At 41.6% G+C, this 18,397-nt stretch overlaps 2 protein-coding genes across 2 annotated transcripts in view; one reads left to right on the top strand and one right to left on the bottom strand.

The window, feature by feature from the left end:
• The window catches only part of fndc3a (fibronectin type III domain containing 3A), a 71,446-nt gene extending 58,049 nt beyond the window's left edge, over positions 1-13,397 (bottom strand). Inside the window, 1 exon segment of the mRNA XM_070543204.1 lies at positions 13,376-13,397. The gene's annotated coding sequence lies outside the window, so the exon portion shown is untranslated.
• rcbtb2 (regulator of chromosome condensation (RCC1) and BTB (POZ) domain containing protein 2) lies at positions 7,533-18,301 on the top strand. The gene is made up of 12 exons (XM_015951323.3): positions 7,533-7,673; positions 8,348-8,482; positions 9,530-9,680; positions 10,692-10,858; positions 10,943-11,101; positions 12,831-12,938; positions 13,022-13,164; positions 13,379-13,569; positions 14,150-14,276; positions 17,497-17,636; positions 17,714-17,844; positions 17,941-18,301. The coding sequence occupies exons 2-12, from the start codon at positions 8,357-8,359 to the stop codon at positions 18,079-18,081; spliced, it is 1,584 nt and encodes a 527-aa protein (XP_015806809.1). The 5' UTR covers positions 7,533-7,673; positions 8,348-8,356; the 3' UTR covers positions 18,082-18,301.
• The last annotated feature ends 96 nt before the right edge of the window (positions 18,302-18,397 follow it).

The raw sequence follows: 18,397 nt of genomic DNA, 5'->3' as shown, positions 1-18,397 counted from the left end.
ATCGGCGGCTCACGGTGTGTTGAGGTCCTTCGGGTCCTTTCTTCAGTCTAGTAGTGGCAGCAGTAGGCCATACAGGTGCCTGATTTCTATTTATTTAGAAAATTTTGAATATATCGGCCCAATATATTGGTTAGCCTCAAATAATTGGAGAATTTTTCATAGACAGCACGATTATACACCAATATATACTGTTTATCAGCAAAAAAAAAAGTTTATTTGGGGGTGACTTGCTCTTAAGCGGCTGCCCCCACGACACGAATTCACAGACTAGATAAATGAAGACGCAATGCGACACAGAATGGAGCTTTGGCTAGCACTTTACTTCCATTGATTTGGTGATACCCTATTCGTTTTCACTGGTAATAATTGCCCAGCCAATAAGGGAATAGGTGGGCGTGGCCCGCAGCAGCTTGCTTTCTTAAAGTGACAGAACCGTGAAACAACTCATTCTGAAAGGTACTGAAACTGTCAACAATAAAACTGCTGAATTTGCTTCATGTGAGATGGATTAAGTGCAAAGAACGTCAAATGGTTTGGGATAGACCATAAAAAATGACATAATGCGCCCCCTTTAAAAACTATTTCTAGCTATGGTGAATTCATAGGTCAGGAAAAATGTTGGATTATTTTATTAACGCTAGAAGAAAATTGGTTCACACACACCAAAATAATCAAATAAAAATACCATTATTTTTAGTTTCAGATTTATTACCAAAAGTGCTGAAAATTGTCTAATTCCAATTACCAATTTGTGGTATCTCTAATTCAGTCATACAAAAAAAAAACACTAACTTCACCATTTTCACAGTTTTTCACCAATCATGCAATAAAGCAACAGCAAGCAAATCTGATTTTTAGCTTTCCATTCAACCACCACTTGATCCAAATGCTGAATTGAAAACTGTCCCTATATTACATAATAAAAGAAAGCAAAAATTAACTAAAAGCATTTTATAGCATATTTGCCGGGTTACAGGTAACTAAGACAAATGTCAACAGTTTTGTCCATTGTTCATAAAAATAATTTAGGTTGGCATAAACACAAGAGGTATAAATGAATGAGAAGGAAATGACTATATGGAAAACTGATCACCCTCTCTGGGGCTATCTGAGCACTTAAGTGGACAGCACTGTTCAACGTCCTCTGACACCTCTTGGTGACAATCACAAGGGCAAAATCTCACAACGGAATCACATAATGTCTAAAAAACGTGTGCAATCAACAAAGAGTAGACAACAAATGATAAAGCAGTATGAGACAAGAATGCCAAGTCAAATAGGACAAAGGTTTCTTGATTTTAAAAAGATCTAAGGAGTATAAAGTGTTTTACTGAGGGTGCACATGTGTTTGGAAGGGAGAGAATAAAAAGCCAACACATCTAACATTGCATCAAAACAACAAATTAATAACATCAGAGATCTGTAACTTGTGTCCTTGAACCCAATTATCTCCAGCGCATGCATTGCTAAAGCTTGGTGATCTGGCTTATCTGTTCGCTTTAGCCCCGCCCTTCCTTATGCCTAAACAACAAAGTCTGATGCTCAACAAACTAGGTTTGTTGGATCTATTACATAAACTCTCATCTAGGATTACAAGCAGGTTTTAAAAACAATAAAACAGCCAACTTCCTCTTACTTAGGCATCTAAATCAGCCAGTCACATGACATCTGCTACAAATCTTAATATAAATGGATTTCACACAGAAACTCTGCAAAGGTTAGGCTGGATAAGAAGGAAATAAAGAGGAATCTCAAACTTGAGGCACTTCAGATTTTTATTTTGCTTTATAAAATCCATCTATTCTCACATAAGAACAATCATGTCCAGTATCTAATTAGAAAGTAGCCTGCTGTTTTATTAATGAACCTGATTTATAATCCAGTTATTTAATATATCCAAGAGTGACAGGATGTTTGTGCTAACAGGTGACGTGGGCACTTTTTGCTCCTGCAAATGTTTAAACCAGGAATTATCTCCAGCCTGTTTAAATAAAAAAAAAAAGGCAAGTGAAAAACACCAGCTGACTCAAATGTCACATACCTGTTTTAGTGGCTGCGTGGCACTTAAATCAAAGTGCTTTTTTTCTCCCTTGTTTCAGTACACAACCAACGTCATATCTGAACAGTGGTGACATCTGTTGTTGCCCTGACTCAACATCATATTTGTTTGTGGCTGCAAGGAAAGGCCACGTGAAAACTACAGCTGCTTTTCGGTTACAGTTGCAGTTTCGGGTTAGGTTGATGTAAAAAAATACATTCTACCAAGAATGGCCTAACCAAAAAAGCAGAGATGCGTTTGTGTTTGATGCGTAAATCCAGAGATTCACCAGTAACGCCTGCAGGAATCGCTCCTCTGCACCAAGCATATGTAACAGCTGGCCATCATTGAGCGAATGCAGCTTACTTTTATGTTTGCAGACAAGATCTCCACACAAGTACGCACAATTATAGTGGAAGACAGAAGACAGGAGTTGCCAGATTCTGGGGGCGTGGGGACTGGACGCCGGCTGGTGCTTGTCAGGCGTACTGACTACGTTTACATGCAGCCAATATCCGGGTTATGATCGGGTTAAGGTCGGTATTCGGGTTTCTGAGTTGATCAGAATAACCCGTTAACATTGGCATAAATAGAAAGAGTTACCTCTAACTTGCATAACCCGATTTAAATGCGGACGTTGGGGTAGCGTCAGGACGTATGGACTACGTCAAGACGCAATATGCGTCATATTTCGCTGTCTCTGTACTTTCGGCAATCAACAAAAGACATAATGTTCATACTTTTCACCAGACCGATGAAGACAGGGGTTTCCTCGTCACTCCAAAAGTGTGGTGCTGTGCCGCGACTCGCCATGTTGCTCCCAACTTGTTGTTTACTTCCGGTGTTCTGGCGCATACAAGACGTCTCGCTATTCAAAAGACCAAGATTCCTTGCGAACAGAGCATGCGCAGAACACACGCTTTGATGGGGATATCCCGATATGCGTTTACACGACCAAGCATTCGGGTTAGAGAAGGGTTACCCCAGGTGTAGTAACCGGGTTTTTAAAAACCCGGTTATGACCATATCCGGGTTTTTGGTGGTGTTTACATGGCCGTGCGGAACCGGGTAATTGTGAATATTCGGGTTTTAAAAGGGTTACTGGCTGCATGTAAACGCACTCAATGAGACCGGAGAGGAGAAAAGGGTGGCAGATCTACCAAGGTGTGTGTGTGGTCGACCTGTCATTGCGGCACCCGGTTCTGGGGGGTGGGATCGTTCGCAGTTGGTTAGGACTGCCAGCGATGAAGACAGCTGAGTAAGTGGGCAGTGTTCCAGCGCTAGGAGGGGAAGCTTGACGCCTGCTTTAGGTAGTGAGGGCTCGGAGTATTTGGGTGCCGAGACCACGCCGACATCTGCCGCTGCAAACTCTGGCAGCCGGACCTGAGCCGTGGACTCACCCCCCGTCCTCGCAAGCTGAACCCCGGGGCGTTGGACGGTGTCAGAAGCTCAGACCCCGGGGAGGGGGTCGCATCGACTGGGCCAGCTAAGTACCCGCTTGCTTGATCTTGCTTATGCTGAACAGCTGGTTTTATCGTGAAGGAACTCGGCCGCAGTGTTTTATTGTTGGTTGTATTAATAAAGGATATTTTTGATAAATTGCTGCCTACTGGTGCTGTTTTTAGGTTCTGGCTGGAGGGTAAGATATTCTGCCCGTGCACCCACTGAAACTTATATTCCAATATTTACTCAGAACTAGGGCCCGACCGATATATCGGCCGGCCGATATTGGGGTCATTAACAGTATCGGCTATCGGCCAAAAAGACAGCCGATATGGCCGATATTGCGCTACCTATCCAGCAGATGGCGCCAACTTTATGAACTCATGTTGTGTGGCTCCACTCCTTTGAACTTTGAACACAAATGATTGTTTTGGAACTTTTTTTATTTATTCTTATATATGTTACTTATGTGCAATTATTTCCTGTCCAGTGTGAATAAGTTCACCAAGTTAACTTCCACAGCGTGTTACTTTGTTACAAAGCACAAGTACTATGTTTTATTTATTGCTGCATTTTTATTATTTTAATATTCTTATAGGGATCTTCTTTCCCTAAACTTGTGTGTGTTTTTAGATTCCCCAGAGTTAGCTAAGTCAGAAAAAACATTTTGTAACCGGTTGTTTTAGCATAAAGCAATGGAAGGGAAGGCTTGCATTCACCTACATAAAAAAACACTACAATGTATGTGAATTCACTTACATTGTTTTATGCTAAACTAAGAAAACCAACTGCTGCCAGATCATATTGGGCTGGTTATAAAATGCCTATTCTGACTTGTCTAACTCTGGGGAATCTTAACGAGACACAATTTTACTGAGTGGTGGAATATTTCTTTCAGTTAAAATATATTTGTGGAATCCACAGTTTACAAGAAAAAACATGAATGTTAGATTTATGCTGTGACTGAGTTTGTGTGTTCTGTTGTTTTTGAGATCTACTAAATAAATCTTATTTGCATTACTTGGAAACCCTAGTGAGTTATTGAGACAGATCTTTGGTGTGTAATAGAGAAATAAGTTTGCATCAAAAAGGCAGAGAATGAAGGGTTTAAGCTTAAGAAAATTTTTCTTTTTTTGTGAGGGAGATTTTTCGGCCATTGTATCGGCTATCGGCCTTTGTTAAAAGTTTTATATTGGTATCGATCCCAAAAAAAGCATATCGGTCGGGCCCTACTCAGAACGCATTTTAATACAAATAACACTAAAATCATCTACGTTCAATGCTTCTTATTTTTGGCACCGCTAACCGTGCTAGCTTCCTTGCAGCCAACTAAACTGTTGCTACAGGTGTCTACTTTAGCGTTATGTCATAGCCGTCTATTATCAAACTCTAGGACAACCTCCCAGACAACGCTGCCATATATTAACGTTGAGTGTATTTAGACAGAGTTAATACGTTATTCACTACGAGGAAGGCTTAAGCTAATGTTACTCACTCAATCAGTTGGCACAGCAGAAGCAGCAGTCTTGACTGACACGCCGACGCACAGAGATGATTCCTATGCAGCTCTTCCTGCAATCTTTAATGTCGGCAAGCCACGGTGACTTTCTCCTGCAACACCTGACACGGATAACTCTCTAGCTACCTGGATAAACACCAGAAAAGGGAGAACTGTGACATGCTAGCATTAGCTAATGCTACCGAGCAAATAGTTAGCGAGATGATGAAAATGTGCTTCTCTCCCGGTAAGCCGGCGATGTCTGGTATTAACTACACCGTAAACGAGCCGAGGTGACTAGCCAACGACGACGACGAAACCAGAATCGACAGGTTCACCCTGGCTGCTAGTTTTTCAGAGATAACTTTCCATCCAACCCTCGAATAATAAAAGACAGGAATTTCGCCATAGCTTACAGTGCGTTGTGCGCATGCGCATTCGTGCCTCTCACGACAAAGTTCCAAGACAAATATTAAATAAGTATATAATTCTCTCGCATTATGTTTTTGCGTTCGTAACATATGCATGGTTGGCATGTGGGGCTTTTTTCGTTTACCGAAATTTGCATGAGAAGACATTTACGGTTGACGTGTCTTTGACCAGTTCGTCCAAGTCAACCATTGACGAGACAAATATTTGCAATGAAAAAAAAAACAACGACTGACATCATTTCTATTGCCTAAATCCTTGGTGTTAGGTCTCGTCTCGGACAGTATTCATTCTCTCTCTGTCTCTCTCTCTCTCTCTCTCTCTCTCTCTCTCTCTCTCTCTCTCTCTCTCTCTCTCTCTGTCTGTCTGTCTGTCTGTCTGTCTGTCTGTCTGTCCGTCCGTCCAGGATTTATCCTGCTAAATATTTATTATGTGAATTAAATAATTTTCTTTCTTTCTTTCCGTTTTCAATATAATTTCCTATTTATTACATTTATTTACTTAATTATTTATTTATTGTCTATTGCCCGGATGAATCCCCCATAAAGAGCAGAGCAAAATACAATTTGAGAAACAACATCAGAAACATCACGCACAATAAGTATCTTGATTATCTTAATTTGCAAATATAATCTCGTGTGATATATTTTATGTGCTACTGCTGCTATCCTCTGACCTTGAGCAGTTTCAGTAATGCAGTTACCCCACTGAGGGACAAATAAAAGATATTCTTATTGTTAAATACTGTTTTTTTTACACACTCATCATCATCATCATATTTAATGTCATGCTTTTGCAACAAAATTGCATAACATATTTGTTTAATTCTCACTTCTCACCAGCTTTTAGTCCATCCAGAGCTCCACCTGCTGGACTTCATAGCTTTCCACTTTAGTGATCAGCAACTCACACCTTAAGATACATTGTTTATCTTTATTTAAAACTAACCGAAACTAGCTGTTACGTTTTACTGCACATTTCATATTCATTTTTTGATTTGTTTATGCTTTTAAATTGTAGTTTTTATGGACGATAACAAAAGTGATCCAGAAACAGTTTGAGGTCAAATAAACAGTACGGAACCATAATTTCTATCTTGTGTTTATTTGGTCACATGTAATCTCATTGGTGACTGTGAGAATAAGGCAAGGCAAGGCAGCGTTATTTGTATAGAACCTTACAACAGCATAAAACCAACCAACGTGCTTCACAGAAATTAAAACATTAAAAAACAATACACAACATAAAAATGCATAAAAACTAAAACTTAAGAACTAACACCAAAAAGAGTAAAAAAGACTCTCATGCTGAGTTAAAAACCAAATCATAAAAATAGGCTTTCAAAAAAGATTTCAAACCACACTATGAAGAGTGAAGAATAAAAATAAAGATGTGACAAAACAGGGAAACACACCTAAACATAACAGTTTTGAAGTTAAACTAGTAAAATTAACTAGTAAAATACCATTTAGATCTCATTACCACATTCACAGAATGCATCTTGTTTTGTTTGTCATCCCTTTCTCTAAATCGGAGTCAGGAATGGTGGCCTTTTCTGTCAAAGGACCAGACTGGAACAATTTGCCTGTTTTCCTATAATCATCACTACAATTTGTCGGTTTAAAATCTCTTTGTACGAACATTTAATACCCATCTGGAATTGTTTTATATTTTTCACTTTTATCTTTATTTTGTGTTTATCTTTTTATTTATTATTTTTATTTTCATTATTATGAATAGATTTTTTTAAAATGTTGTTGTTATTATTACTATTGTGGTTTCAATGTGTGGCACTGAAATACTGTTTGCTATCTTGGTTTACTATTTGTTTTGATTTGTATAGAGGACCCACTTGGAAACGAGATGGTTCATCTCAAGTGGTTTATCCTCTCGAAATATAAGTTATAAATAAATAAATAAACAAATAAATACATAAAAATGATAATTCTGTGATCTCTTTTTTAACCAAAACGAATCGCATCTATTAAAAACATTCAAACCACGTTAAGAAGTTTTTGAAAACATTGTTACAAACCACAACAACTTTAATTTATGCCGGCATTAATGTAAATTGTAATCTCCGATCTTGCTTGAACGCACCGTGAGTTTACAGGAAGTGTTTTCCTTTTCCAGGCGGTAAGATACAGCAACCGCTGTTAGCTCCATGCCACACAGCTGATATGATCCCTTTAGAGATTTATAAGCGTCATTATTGATTAGAAAACGAAACTGCGGAGGAAACATTAGCTAGAACAACATTTAAAGGTAAGCTCGACTGTTTGGAAACATCGTGTAGCAAATGAAACTCCTAATGCTAAAGTAGCTAAGTGGTGGGTTTGTGGAAACTAGATGCTTGTAGGCTCCGAGTTAGCTTTTTTTCCGTGGTTTTGCTTGCATTTTCTTTGGAAGTCTCGTGGAAGCCGCGGTGTGTGTGTGTGTGTGTGTGTGTGTGTGTGTGTGTGTGTGTGTGTGTGTGTGTGTGTGTGTGTGTGTGTGTGTGTGTGTGTGTGTGTGTGTGTGTGTGTGAGAGAGAGAGAGAGAGAGAGAGAGCGAGCTGAGTTCATGCTAAGTGCAATCCATTATTTTTCATGAGCCAGCAGCTGTACTGCTGCCAGATGTACAACACGTTTCTTTAGAAGGATCTGATGAGTTTGTATTTATATATTTATTTTACATGTTTTACTGTCTTATTTTTTTATTAAACATATGTAATCATAACAAATAGTAACCTGTGACTACAGTTTAAAAAGTTTCTAATTTTACAATGCACTGTTTTGTCCTCAGACAAAATGAAAGGTTTTCTAATATTTACTTTCGTTATTTATCACCTGGACCCTAAATTGGTTTATTCTGATAGCCATCCACTGCTTTCTGTGACTTTGCATTTTTGCTTTAAAATTTTTCTGACTAGTGATCAGTTTCATGTTGTCTCTCCCTAGCGCAGTAGCATGCTGGACGTGGGGAAGTGGCCAGTGTTTGCACTCCTTCCTCCTGAGGAACTACGGCTTATCCGGCAAGCTTGTGTCTTTGGCAGTGCTGCAAATGAAGCTCTTTATGTCACAGTTAATGATGAGGTAACATTTGAAGGCTGTGAGCCACATTGCTTTAACCCTTTGCTTCAACTCAGGAGTGCTGTTAGACATGGCTGACCTAATCTACTTTCAGGTATTGATCGGATCATTTTCTGTTTAGAAGTGGATGAAAATGCTTTGGGCTCTTCACTCTCCAGTGGATATAAGTGAGCAGTTCTCTGTGCACAGATAAGCAGATAGAATGAGGCTATCTTTAGCCCTACTGGCCTAATACCCAACCGTGTTCTATAATTATCCTGTGGACATGTACCGTGCACGCTGCATCAGTGCATCTATGTATGCATGTTTGTTTGCCTTGACAGGATGTGTTGTGTTGCAAATTACGTATTTTGATGGAAGCCGTGGTAAAAATCACTCTAGTCAGCTTGCACGGTTGTTTATTTATTTGATTGTTTTCATTTAGAGTTACATTTTAGAAAACTGATTCTACATCTTTGTTAGAGGTGTTGACATTAACTACTAGACATAAAGACAGATTGTAAAACCTCTTTTGCTGCTTGCTATATTAATAGATTGTGTTGCACAAAGCTGCAGGAAAAATATAAAAATGCTCCTACTTTTAATACTATAAAGAATAAAAATCAACACCTACTAATAAAGTCTAACAGATTTTTATCGTCTCAAAGGGAAATATGTTGTTTTGATGCAAAATCTTACAGCACTAGGACAGAGTATTTGTGTATTATCCAAATATGCATCTATAAAGTAATGTTGTTGGAGGGAATAATAATTAATGTATATAACAGATAAGAATGTTAGTCAAAAACTATAAATCTGGGTCACCCATGGCAATAAAATAGGATGTTTCTAATCAAAATTGAGTAGAACACTTGGAGTAAATGTAAGGTTGAGCTGATTCATTCTGCAATCATGAAGGGCCATTAGACATTTTGTGTTCAATGGAATGAAAACAGCTGTCAAATAGCAAAAAAAGGAAAACTTTTAGTGGTACCCATAAAATCTTAATGTTTATCATTTAATTGCAGTGCTTCAGTCGTAATGTTTGCTGTGTGTGTGTTTTTTTATTAGGTCTTCGCTTTGGGCACCAATTGCAGCGGCTGTTTAGGACTCGGAGACCTTCAAAGCACGATTGAGCCGCGCAGGATTGATGAATTGTGTGGAAAGAAGATTGTGTCCCTCAGCTATGGAACAGGGCCCCATGTGGTTATCGCCACAGCAGGTAATCAGTTTAGAAAGTACAAGTTCAGAAAATCCATATTTCACCCCAAGGTGGGGATTTTACAGGTGACAGTGGGATGGAACCCCGTCCAACAAGAAAAAAAAAACCCAACAGATTTTAGTAATCTCTTTCCTGGTGGCTAGCATTTCTACTGCAGCTAATGAATGACTGCACTAGGGATGCACGATAAATCTGCGTCGATGTTGGTATCGGTCGATGTTAGTCCCTTTTTAACACGGGCATCGGTCTGATAAGTAAAACTGGGCCGATATTAACAACCATTATTTTTTCCGTCTTGTTTCCGTTTGTGTATCTGTTTCAGAGGGTGGTGATGTGTATCTGTTTCAGAGACCGTTACACATCACCACCCTCAACAAATATCGATTATCAGCAGTCACAGAAATATTAATGTCGGATACAGATATCGGCCCAAAATTTCATATCAGTGCATCTCTAGACTGCACACTCAAATACTCACTAGTGGCAACAAAAATAAGAAAAAATCAACGAGTTCGAGCATCTTTGTTCACTCAGAATTGACAAATTCGGATAGAAGCGAAACGTCTTTAAGAAACCGAAGAAGTCTAGCTGCCTTCATTTGAACCTACAGCCTGGATGGCTGTTTCCTGTTCCTATCTGTTTTTTCGTTTAATCCATTTGGTTTCAAGGGTAATTACTGTTCTTTTAAACTGACTCATCTTTTATTCAATCCATTTCCTTAAGAGGATTTTATGGTGTAAGTAACTCAAGCTTAACACAAAACTGGTTAGACGCAGTCATTCTGGTTTAGCCTGTTGGCCTGCCACTTTTTTGCTTTCTGTCTTTTGTGCATCTGTAGCTCTAACAGCTCCTGGTCCTTTGAGATGTCGCTCACTTCTCCTGGTACCAGACTAGAAATAATCTCCATTAATGTAAATGTAATCTGTGATGAGAAATCACATAAAGTGGATTGTAATGTGCAGTATTAACAAGTGCGACGGAATAAATGAAAGGGACCCTGCTGCTGTGTAGATGGTGAGGTGTTGGCCTGGGGTCACAACGGCTACAGCCAACTGGGAAATGGGACCACCAACCACGGTCTGACCCCTGCCCTGGTGTCAACCAACCTTCTGAACAAGAGAGTGACAGAAGTGGCCTGTGGCTCCCACCACACCATTGCCCTCACCAGTGATGGAGAGGTAAGTGTTCCTCTGGTGTGGTTTGACAGAAATGTTGTTTCTGCTTCTCATTTGGATTCCTTAAGACTCTGTTGCTGTTACCAGGTGTTTGCGTGGGGTTACAACAACTCGGGCCAAGTGGGTTCTGGTTCTACAGCCAATCAGCCAACGCCGCGCCGGGTCAGCAGCTGCCTGCAGAATAAAGTGGTGATCAACATAGGCTGTGGCCAGCTCTGCTCTATGGCTGTTTTGGACAATGGAGAGGTACTGGGACACACAGCTGTTTAGAATTGAACACCCGTTGACCTAAATGTGAGTAACTACGGCTTCTCACTCTAGATTTATTCAGTACACGAGGTACAGTGTGACGTTAGGTATTAAAAATACACATCTTTCTTTTAAAGGTAGGGCCAGAGTTCAGTTCCAGAAAGCTACTTTCTGAACTCAAGCGCCCAACCCACCCCCACCACCCTAGGCCACACCTCCAAAATACAGAAACATGCCATGCTTGTTCTTAACTCATTCGAAGCCAATGACGACTAAAGTCGTCATTTGCATTTTTTTTATTGTTTGGGCATCAGAACAAGCCCCCGCGCTGAGAGAACAAACATCTCAGCTCTGAAGCTGATCTTCATCCGCATACGTCACATGTCACGTGATCAGGAAGCAGAACATCCATGTGTTAGGAGATCGTTTTGGGCCATTCCTGTAAAAAAAGTGAGGCGCGAACTGGAAAAGCATCTGCCGATCACAATTTGACAATGGATTATGAAAGAACGGATAACGCTCGAAACACGCAGATTCTTCCTGATGTAAGAGGTGAGTCTCCTCCTTGTTTAGGTTGTTTGGCGTCGACATCATCCTAGCGCGCAACGTTCTGTGGCTCTTAAAAAAACAGTAAAAACGGTGAGAAACGCTGGCAGCGAAGGGCTTTACAGATCAGGAAACGGCTGGCAGTGAATGAGTTAAAGGTTTCATTTTACGTGCTCCACCCATTCTTGCCACCTTTCCTGATACATCTCCTAACGTAACACATCTGCATAACTATATAACAATTTAGCATGCTAGGTAATATAGTGAGGCAGCTGTTAGCTTTCTTGGTTTATTCTTAACTTCAAAATTTCAGCAGCTAAGCTCCACCAACAGTCAAATAAACCCCATCATTAACAAGTCCAAACTTCCAGAACCCAGTCGTCCTCTCCTCTCTGCCAGCTGCCCACACCCACCTTGTCAAGACAACAATCGACAGATGGCTCTACCAGCCGACAGAGGACAGGCTGCATTCACAGACAACAGCTCCGCCACCTAAATGTTTCCCAACAAGAACAGAGCCAGAATCTAAACAGAATATGTTAAACAACTCTTTAAATAAAATTTGCAAACAGAACATTCTGTCCTGCGCTCCTAAACTCTGGAATGATCAACCGTTGGATATCAGACTCTTCCCCTCCATTGAGGTTTTTAAGTCTCGCTTAAAGACTTAATTTTATTCCATTGCTTTTACTGCCTAGCTATTTTGTCTAGGTTTATTTACTCTTTTACCTGTTTTACTGACTTCTCTTGTTTGGTTCTTTGTGCTATGCTCTAGTTGTTCTATTATGTTATATTATTCTTTTAACCGTATATGTTATTACCCCTGTACAGCACTTTGGTCAGCTCACATAATGTGCTCTATCAAATAAATGGAATGGAAAAACATTCTGTTCTTTACAGTAGGCAGCCAGGCACTGGCTTCACTTCCTGCCCAGCTGCACCGAGCCAAGAACAGGCGTTGATGGATGGAAAAGGATCCAATCATTAAGAATGAGACACTCACAATGATTAGATCAGGTTTTTCAGAAATGTACGTTTCAGAGGCGATTCAAATGATTCCTTTTGATTGGCATCTGTACGTGAAGAGCATTTCAAGCAATATTGCAAAAATTACTCTAGAGAAACATCTCCTACCCCACCTTTATGATCATATGTGTAACCTTGGGTCTGTCGTTTGTAGATCTACGGTTGGGGCTACAATTGCAACGGACAGTTGGGTTTGGGCAACAATGGAAATCAGCAAACCCCCTGCAGGATCGCAGCCCTCCAAGGAATCAACGTAGTCCAGGTAAGCACCCAAACAGCAGCAGCTCGCAGATAAGTGCCTCTCTTATCGTTCTCCTGAAAATGAATTCTGTCTTACATATGCAGGTAGCATGTGGCTATGCACACACGCTGGCGCTTACAGATGAAGGGTTTGTTTACGCCTGGGGAGCCAACTCTTATGGACAGTTGGGAACGGGCAATAAAAGTAATCAAGCTCTTCCCACCTTAATAAATACAGACAAAGAGAGGTTAGTACCTTGTTTTAACTCGGCTCCCATGTAGCCGTGCCTCATCTGTGAGGTTTAGCATCTCAGATTAGTTCAGTCAACTTCAAAGAAACGCCTTAATCTAACTTAACCTGATAAATCCACAGTTTCACATCATTTAGAAGCAGCTTTCAGCTTCTTTCTCTAGCAGGATGATATTAGTGCTCTAAGGTTGGAGTTGTGATTTTCCTACCAGGATGGTGGAGGTAGCTGCTTGTCACACCAGCCACACGTCAGCAGCCAAGACGCAGAGCGGTCAGGTTCTGATGTGGGGTCAGTGTCGAGGTCAGGCTGTGTCGAGCCCACACCTCACCCACTTCGGTACCACTGATGACGTGTTCGCCTGCTTTGCCACGCCGGCGGTTACGTGGCACCTCCTCTCAGTGGGTAAGATTATTGTAGACACACACACACACACACACACACACACACACACACACACACAAAGAGGGACAGAGGTCAGCTTTTAATAATTAAGGGACTTTTGCTGAGTATTTGAATGTTTTTGCCACTTTTACCCTTTGACCAAGGGGTCAAGGCTCCCAGGGTTGAAACATTCCTCAACAATTACGGAAGTTTAGTAAAATATTTGAAAATGTGACCATTGTTATATTCACCCTTTGACCCAGAGATAATGATGCAGTGGGCACATTTACCTCTAAGTAACAAACAGGAAACTGTGTTTCCTGTTTGTGTCAAACTGGTGTTGTACGATCTCAGCTCAAACTCAGGAGCTTTTACTCTGTTTACATTCTGTTCTGTCATCCCTGGTTAAATACGACATGTCTCATGTCTCAAATCATTACTTTTTTTGTGGAAGCTCATTTTTCTCCTTGTTTTAATGTAATTTCTGTAATTTTAACACCATTTAGCAGTATTCTGTTCTAAAAAACAATTGCTACTTGCAGAAAAAACAAAGCCACAGCCAATTAAGGTGTTTTCTGTGCTTTAATTTTAATTTTCCCAGATGGTGATGACCACATGACAGTCGCCCAGTCTTTGAAGAAGGAGTTTGACAGCGCAGAGATTTCTGACCTCAAGTTCTTGGTTGATGGGAAGTGCATTTATGTTCACAAAGCCTTGCTAAAGATCAGGTAAATAGGCCTTTTTGTCCATCCTGACTTTCACTTTGGTCGCATGATTGAGGATGTGTTTGATTGTGATGAATGAGAAACACATCAGGATATTAGTGAATTATCATAAATATAATTTTAGGAAATCACAACCTTGGTCATGCTACCATCATGGCAGAAAGCACATCAACAAACAAAAGATGTCCTCTTATATTTAAAGTTTACATGTGAGAGTGTTTCCTGTTAGTCACAAGGAAGCTAAGAGTGGCCTTTTGTTTCCCGCATTTCTTTTTTTAACCACACTTGAACGCGTTATCTGCATTCCAGCGCTTTGCTCTGTCAGGAGGAAGGAGCCGGGCCGTCTGCAGCCTCTGCGCAGGGCAGCGGTGACAAACCTCCTCTTTGGCAAGATCTCATACAAACAACACTGAATGAAGACACTTTTTTTTTTTAAGTCCTCAGAAAAAGTGATGGGGGAGTTTAGAGCCAGCAGAAGACGAGAGATGTACATTTAGCTTTTAAGGCTTCGCCTTTTAAAGCATATAAAGGCAAAAAGATCAAAGGATTATAGGCAGAAATTTATTTTTGTAAAATGAATAATAATTATTAGTGGGGGACTGAAACAGCAAACACACGATGAAACTCCTCATGTTCTCCTGTAGAACACCGATGTGATGGGTTGTCTGTGTTTGAGAGCCTTACTTTTCCAGCTTAGAGAATGGGATACCTTTGAGCCTGAAGAAATTCTTGGTTCTGATGCTGCGGTCCCAGTGGCCCATGGCTCATTCATGTTCTCACCACCACAGACTGAAGAGATCTCTGGTGTACGTACCAGATGTCCTCGGGGACACCTGTGCCTGCTGCTGCTGACGTCACAGTTAATGATTGGCTGCATTTTGGCACGTTGACGTGGAAGATTTTGGTTGGTCTGGCAAATAACGGAAGTCGTGTTAGCACGTAGCATGCTCGGGTGGCCAGACCTGCTCGCCGTTGTTGTTTTTGCAGATTGTGGTTCTTAGTCGGGGTAAACATGGGCGACTTTTACGAAGATGTACATCATTACCTTTGTAACCAATTTATTGTCCAATGTATAGTCCTGGACTGCACCTTAAAAAATAAAATGGTCACTCCCATATGGGAAATATTTTTGAACAAATAACATAAGAACACATCAATTCAGGTCAAGAATTCAACACTTCTACAAACAGCCAGGTGTTCATTAGATACATACATGAAAAAACTGTTTATTATCTTCTGATGATTCAGGCTCAGGTTGGTTTTAGGTTTAAATCCCTTATTTCCTTCCTAAAAGGGATCAGAGGTTCAATTTCTAAATTGGCTCCTCGTAACAAACGTCCCTCCAGTTTAAAAGCTCTGGGGTCTCATTTTCCAAACATTGTGTAGAATCCTTACTAAAACCGTACTTAAGCTCAGCAAAAAAAATGTACTTATGCCAAGTAGGTTTGTGATCTGTCAAACATGGAGTACGCACAGCTGCACGCAATGATAAATGACCCGCTATGACCCGCACTTGTATAGCGCCTCTAAGAGTAAGGACTCCAAAGTGCTTTACACTACAGTGTATCATTCATCCATTCACACACTGATGGTGATGAGCTACGATGTAGCCACAGCTGCCCTGGGGCACACTGATAGAGGCGAGGCTGCCGAACACTGGTGCCACCGGTCCCTCCGACCACCATCAGCAGGCAAGGGGGGTTAAGTGTCTTGCCCAAGGACACAACAGCAGAATTCTCTGTCCGGAGCCGGGATCGAACCTGCAACCTTCCGATTACTGGACAACCCGCTCAACCTGTTGAGCTACTGCTGCCCCATAAATGCTGCCATCATAAATGGGAGACTAACGAGAATGTTTCTCAGCTGCATTTTAGTCACATCCTGCCCTCACCACGCCCACTTACTGCCATAAATAGTCAATGCAAAGTGCCTTGTGGATCTCATGCATATACATTAGCCGGCTGTTGCAGCGCTCCGCCAATGACGATGACGATGCGACCGTAGATCAAGGCAGATCAAGGAGGTGCTATTTCACAGAAGCAGAAATTGAGGTACCTGTGGGTGAGGTGGAGAAATGAAAGGAAGTGCTTTTGCAAAACAAATAAGAGAAAATCCACGGAGTGGCACAGTGTTGCTGAAGCCGTCAATTTTGTGAGTTCTTCAGAGAGATTTGTGGCGGATATTAAAAAAATGGTCCAATTGGGATTCGATCCCCAGACTCCCAGGTGAAAGTCATGCACGCTAACCAGTCACCCAAACAGCGATCTCCCTTGTCCAAGTAGCCAGGGCGCATGATCAATCAGGTCACAGTGACAGGACACACACACTGTCACAGACACATGACATTCTGTCTCCAGCTGTCCCCCTGCTGATATTCTGTGTGTGTGTGTGTGTGTGTGTGGGGCCAAGGTGGATAAACGAGGGCCCGGGCGGGATTCGATCCCCAGACTCCCGGGTGAGCGTCACACGCTCTAACCAGTCAGCCAAAGGGACATCCCCTTGGCCAAGTAGCCAGGGCGCATGATCTATTGGGACACTGTGACAGGACACTCACACTGTCACATCTGTGTGTGTGTGCGTGTGCATGTGGGGGGTCTTGTTCTGTGTGAAATCGAAGCAGCACAAGTGATAATGCTGCAGGATTTCATAACTGTATCCTTCTCAGCAGCAGCACTGCAGGTGCTCTCCGTGTCCAACATGTGCGTACGCCAGGTCCTTAGTCAACTTAAAGTTGTGCACATTTTTCTGCTAAGTTTTCTTTCATTAATCCCAAAGTTTGCATGGAAAGTTGCTTACGCAGTTTTCCGACCCCGTTTTGTGCGTAAGCAAGCTTGATAAATGAGGGCCCAGGACTTTTTTCTGTTAGAACAGAAAAACTCTTTAAATGAGGAGCAAAATGAAATATCTGCTTAATTAGCATCCACCTTTTGACCCTGCCATATTCTAGGTATATACATGGATTACACCCTGTGGCAAAGCCACAGTTTTTCTTTAGTGAAATTTAATTTTATAGTTGACCTGGACAATACCATGTCTTTCTCCTGAGGAGGGTTCTTCACTTGCTGATCATAAAAAGGATCCTGCCATTGTCCACAGATGTTTTTCTGTTTAACGATGACAGAACAAATAATCCCAATAATTTTGTGTGCAAGAGTTGCATTTTGTATCACAAATACAGAAAAGCATGTCATTGGTATTTTCTGCTCCCCCTCTTCCCCTCCAGGTGTGAACATTTCCGAACATTGTTGAACGAAACCGACGAAGACACCATAGAAATCCATCAGTTCTCCTACCTGGTGTACAGAGCCTTCCTGGAGTATCTCTACACAGACACTATCAACCTGCCACCAGAGGACGCTATTGGTAAGCCTCCGCGTGGATTCAAATCTGTTTCCAGCCATCAACAAGTGCTTATCTGCGTGTTGTCGCCGTGACCGCAGGGCTGCTGGACTTGGCCACGTTCTATCGAGAGACGAGGCTGAAGCGGTTGTGTCAGGAAACGATCAAGAGAGGCATCTCTGAGGAGAACGCCATCACTCTGCTGTCTGCCGCCGTCAAGTATGAGGCGCGGGTAAGCACATAGCCCCTGACATCGTAATGGTGGAGGAACCAGTAGCTGATCAGCTGTACTCCTCAGCACTCACCAGTTAGCCCTCTTCATTTTTAGGACCTGGAGGAGTTCTGCTTCAAGTTTTGTGTCAACCATCTAACAGCTGTCACGCAGACACAGGCCTTTGCAGACATGGATCATGACCTGCTCAAGAACTTCATTAGTAAAGCCAGTCGCTACGGGGCCTTCAAAAACTAGACCAGCTCCATGGCGACGGATTTAAGACGTGTGCTTTAATCCCAACGATTTGAGTCAACCAAAGTAAACACCCAGCTCTTGAAAGACCAGTGTACCGAAGAGACGAACAGTTTAAGGTTTCATCCGCTCCCTGACGCTGCTGTTTTACTTCTCTAAACCTTGTCAAAACACCGGGAGGTGAAGGGTAAATATTGGGTTACACTGCTAATCCCATTGTAAGTGGGCGGTGCTGGGGCTAAACAAGACAATGTGCCACGGAGGTCCTCAGCCTGTCGTTGTGTTGCTGACAACACAAGACTGTGTTCGTTTAACCATA

This window comes from Nothobranchius furzeri, chromosome 13 (assembly GCF_043380555.1).
Source record: "Nothobranchius furzeri strain GRZ-AD chromosome 13, NfurGRZ-RIMD1, whole genome shotgun sequence".
NCBI lineage: Eukaryota > Metazoa > Chordata > Actinopteri > Cyprinodontiformes > Nothobranchiidae > Nothobranchius > Nothobranchius furzeri.
This window is presented reverse-complemented; position numbering and strand designations above follow the sequence as displayed.

What these genes read in the sequence shown, in the direction of transcription:
- rcbtb2 (XM_015951323.3), top strand. Translation starts at nt 8,357, where the DNA reads ATGCTGGACGTGGGGAAGTGGCCAGTGTTTGCACTCCTTCCTCCTGAG. An exon ending in ATAAATACAGACAAAGAGAG is followed by an intron (nt 13,165 to 13,378) that starts GTTAGTACCTTG and finishes TTTTCCTACCAG; the next exon opens with GATGGTGGAGGTAGCTGCTT. An exon ending in GTGGCACCTCCTCTCAGTGG is followed by an intron (nt 13,570 to 14,149) that starts GTAAGATTATTG and finishes TAATTTTCCCAG; the next exon opens with ATGGTGATGACCACATGACA.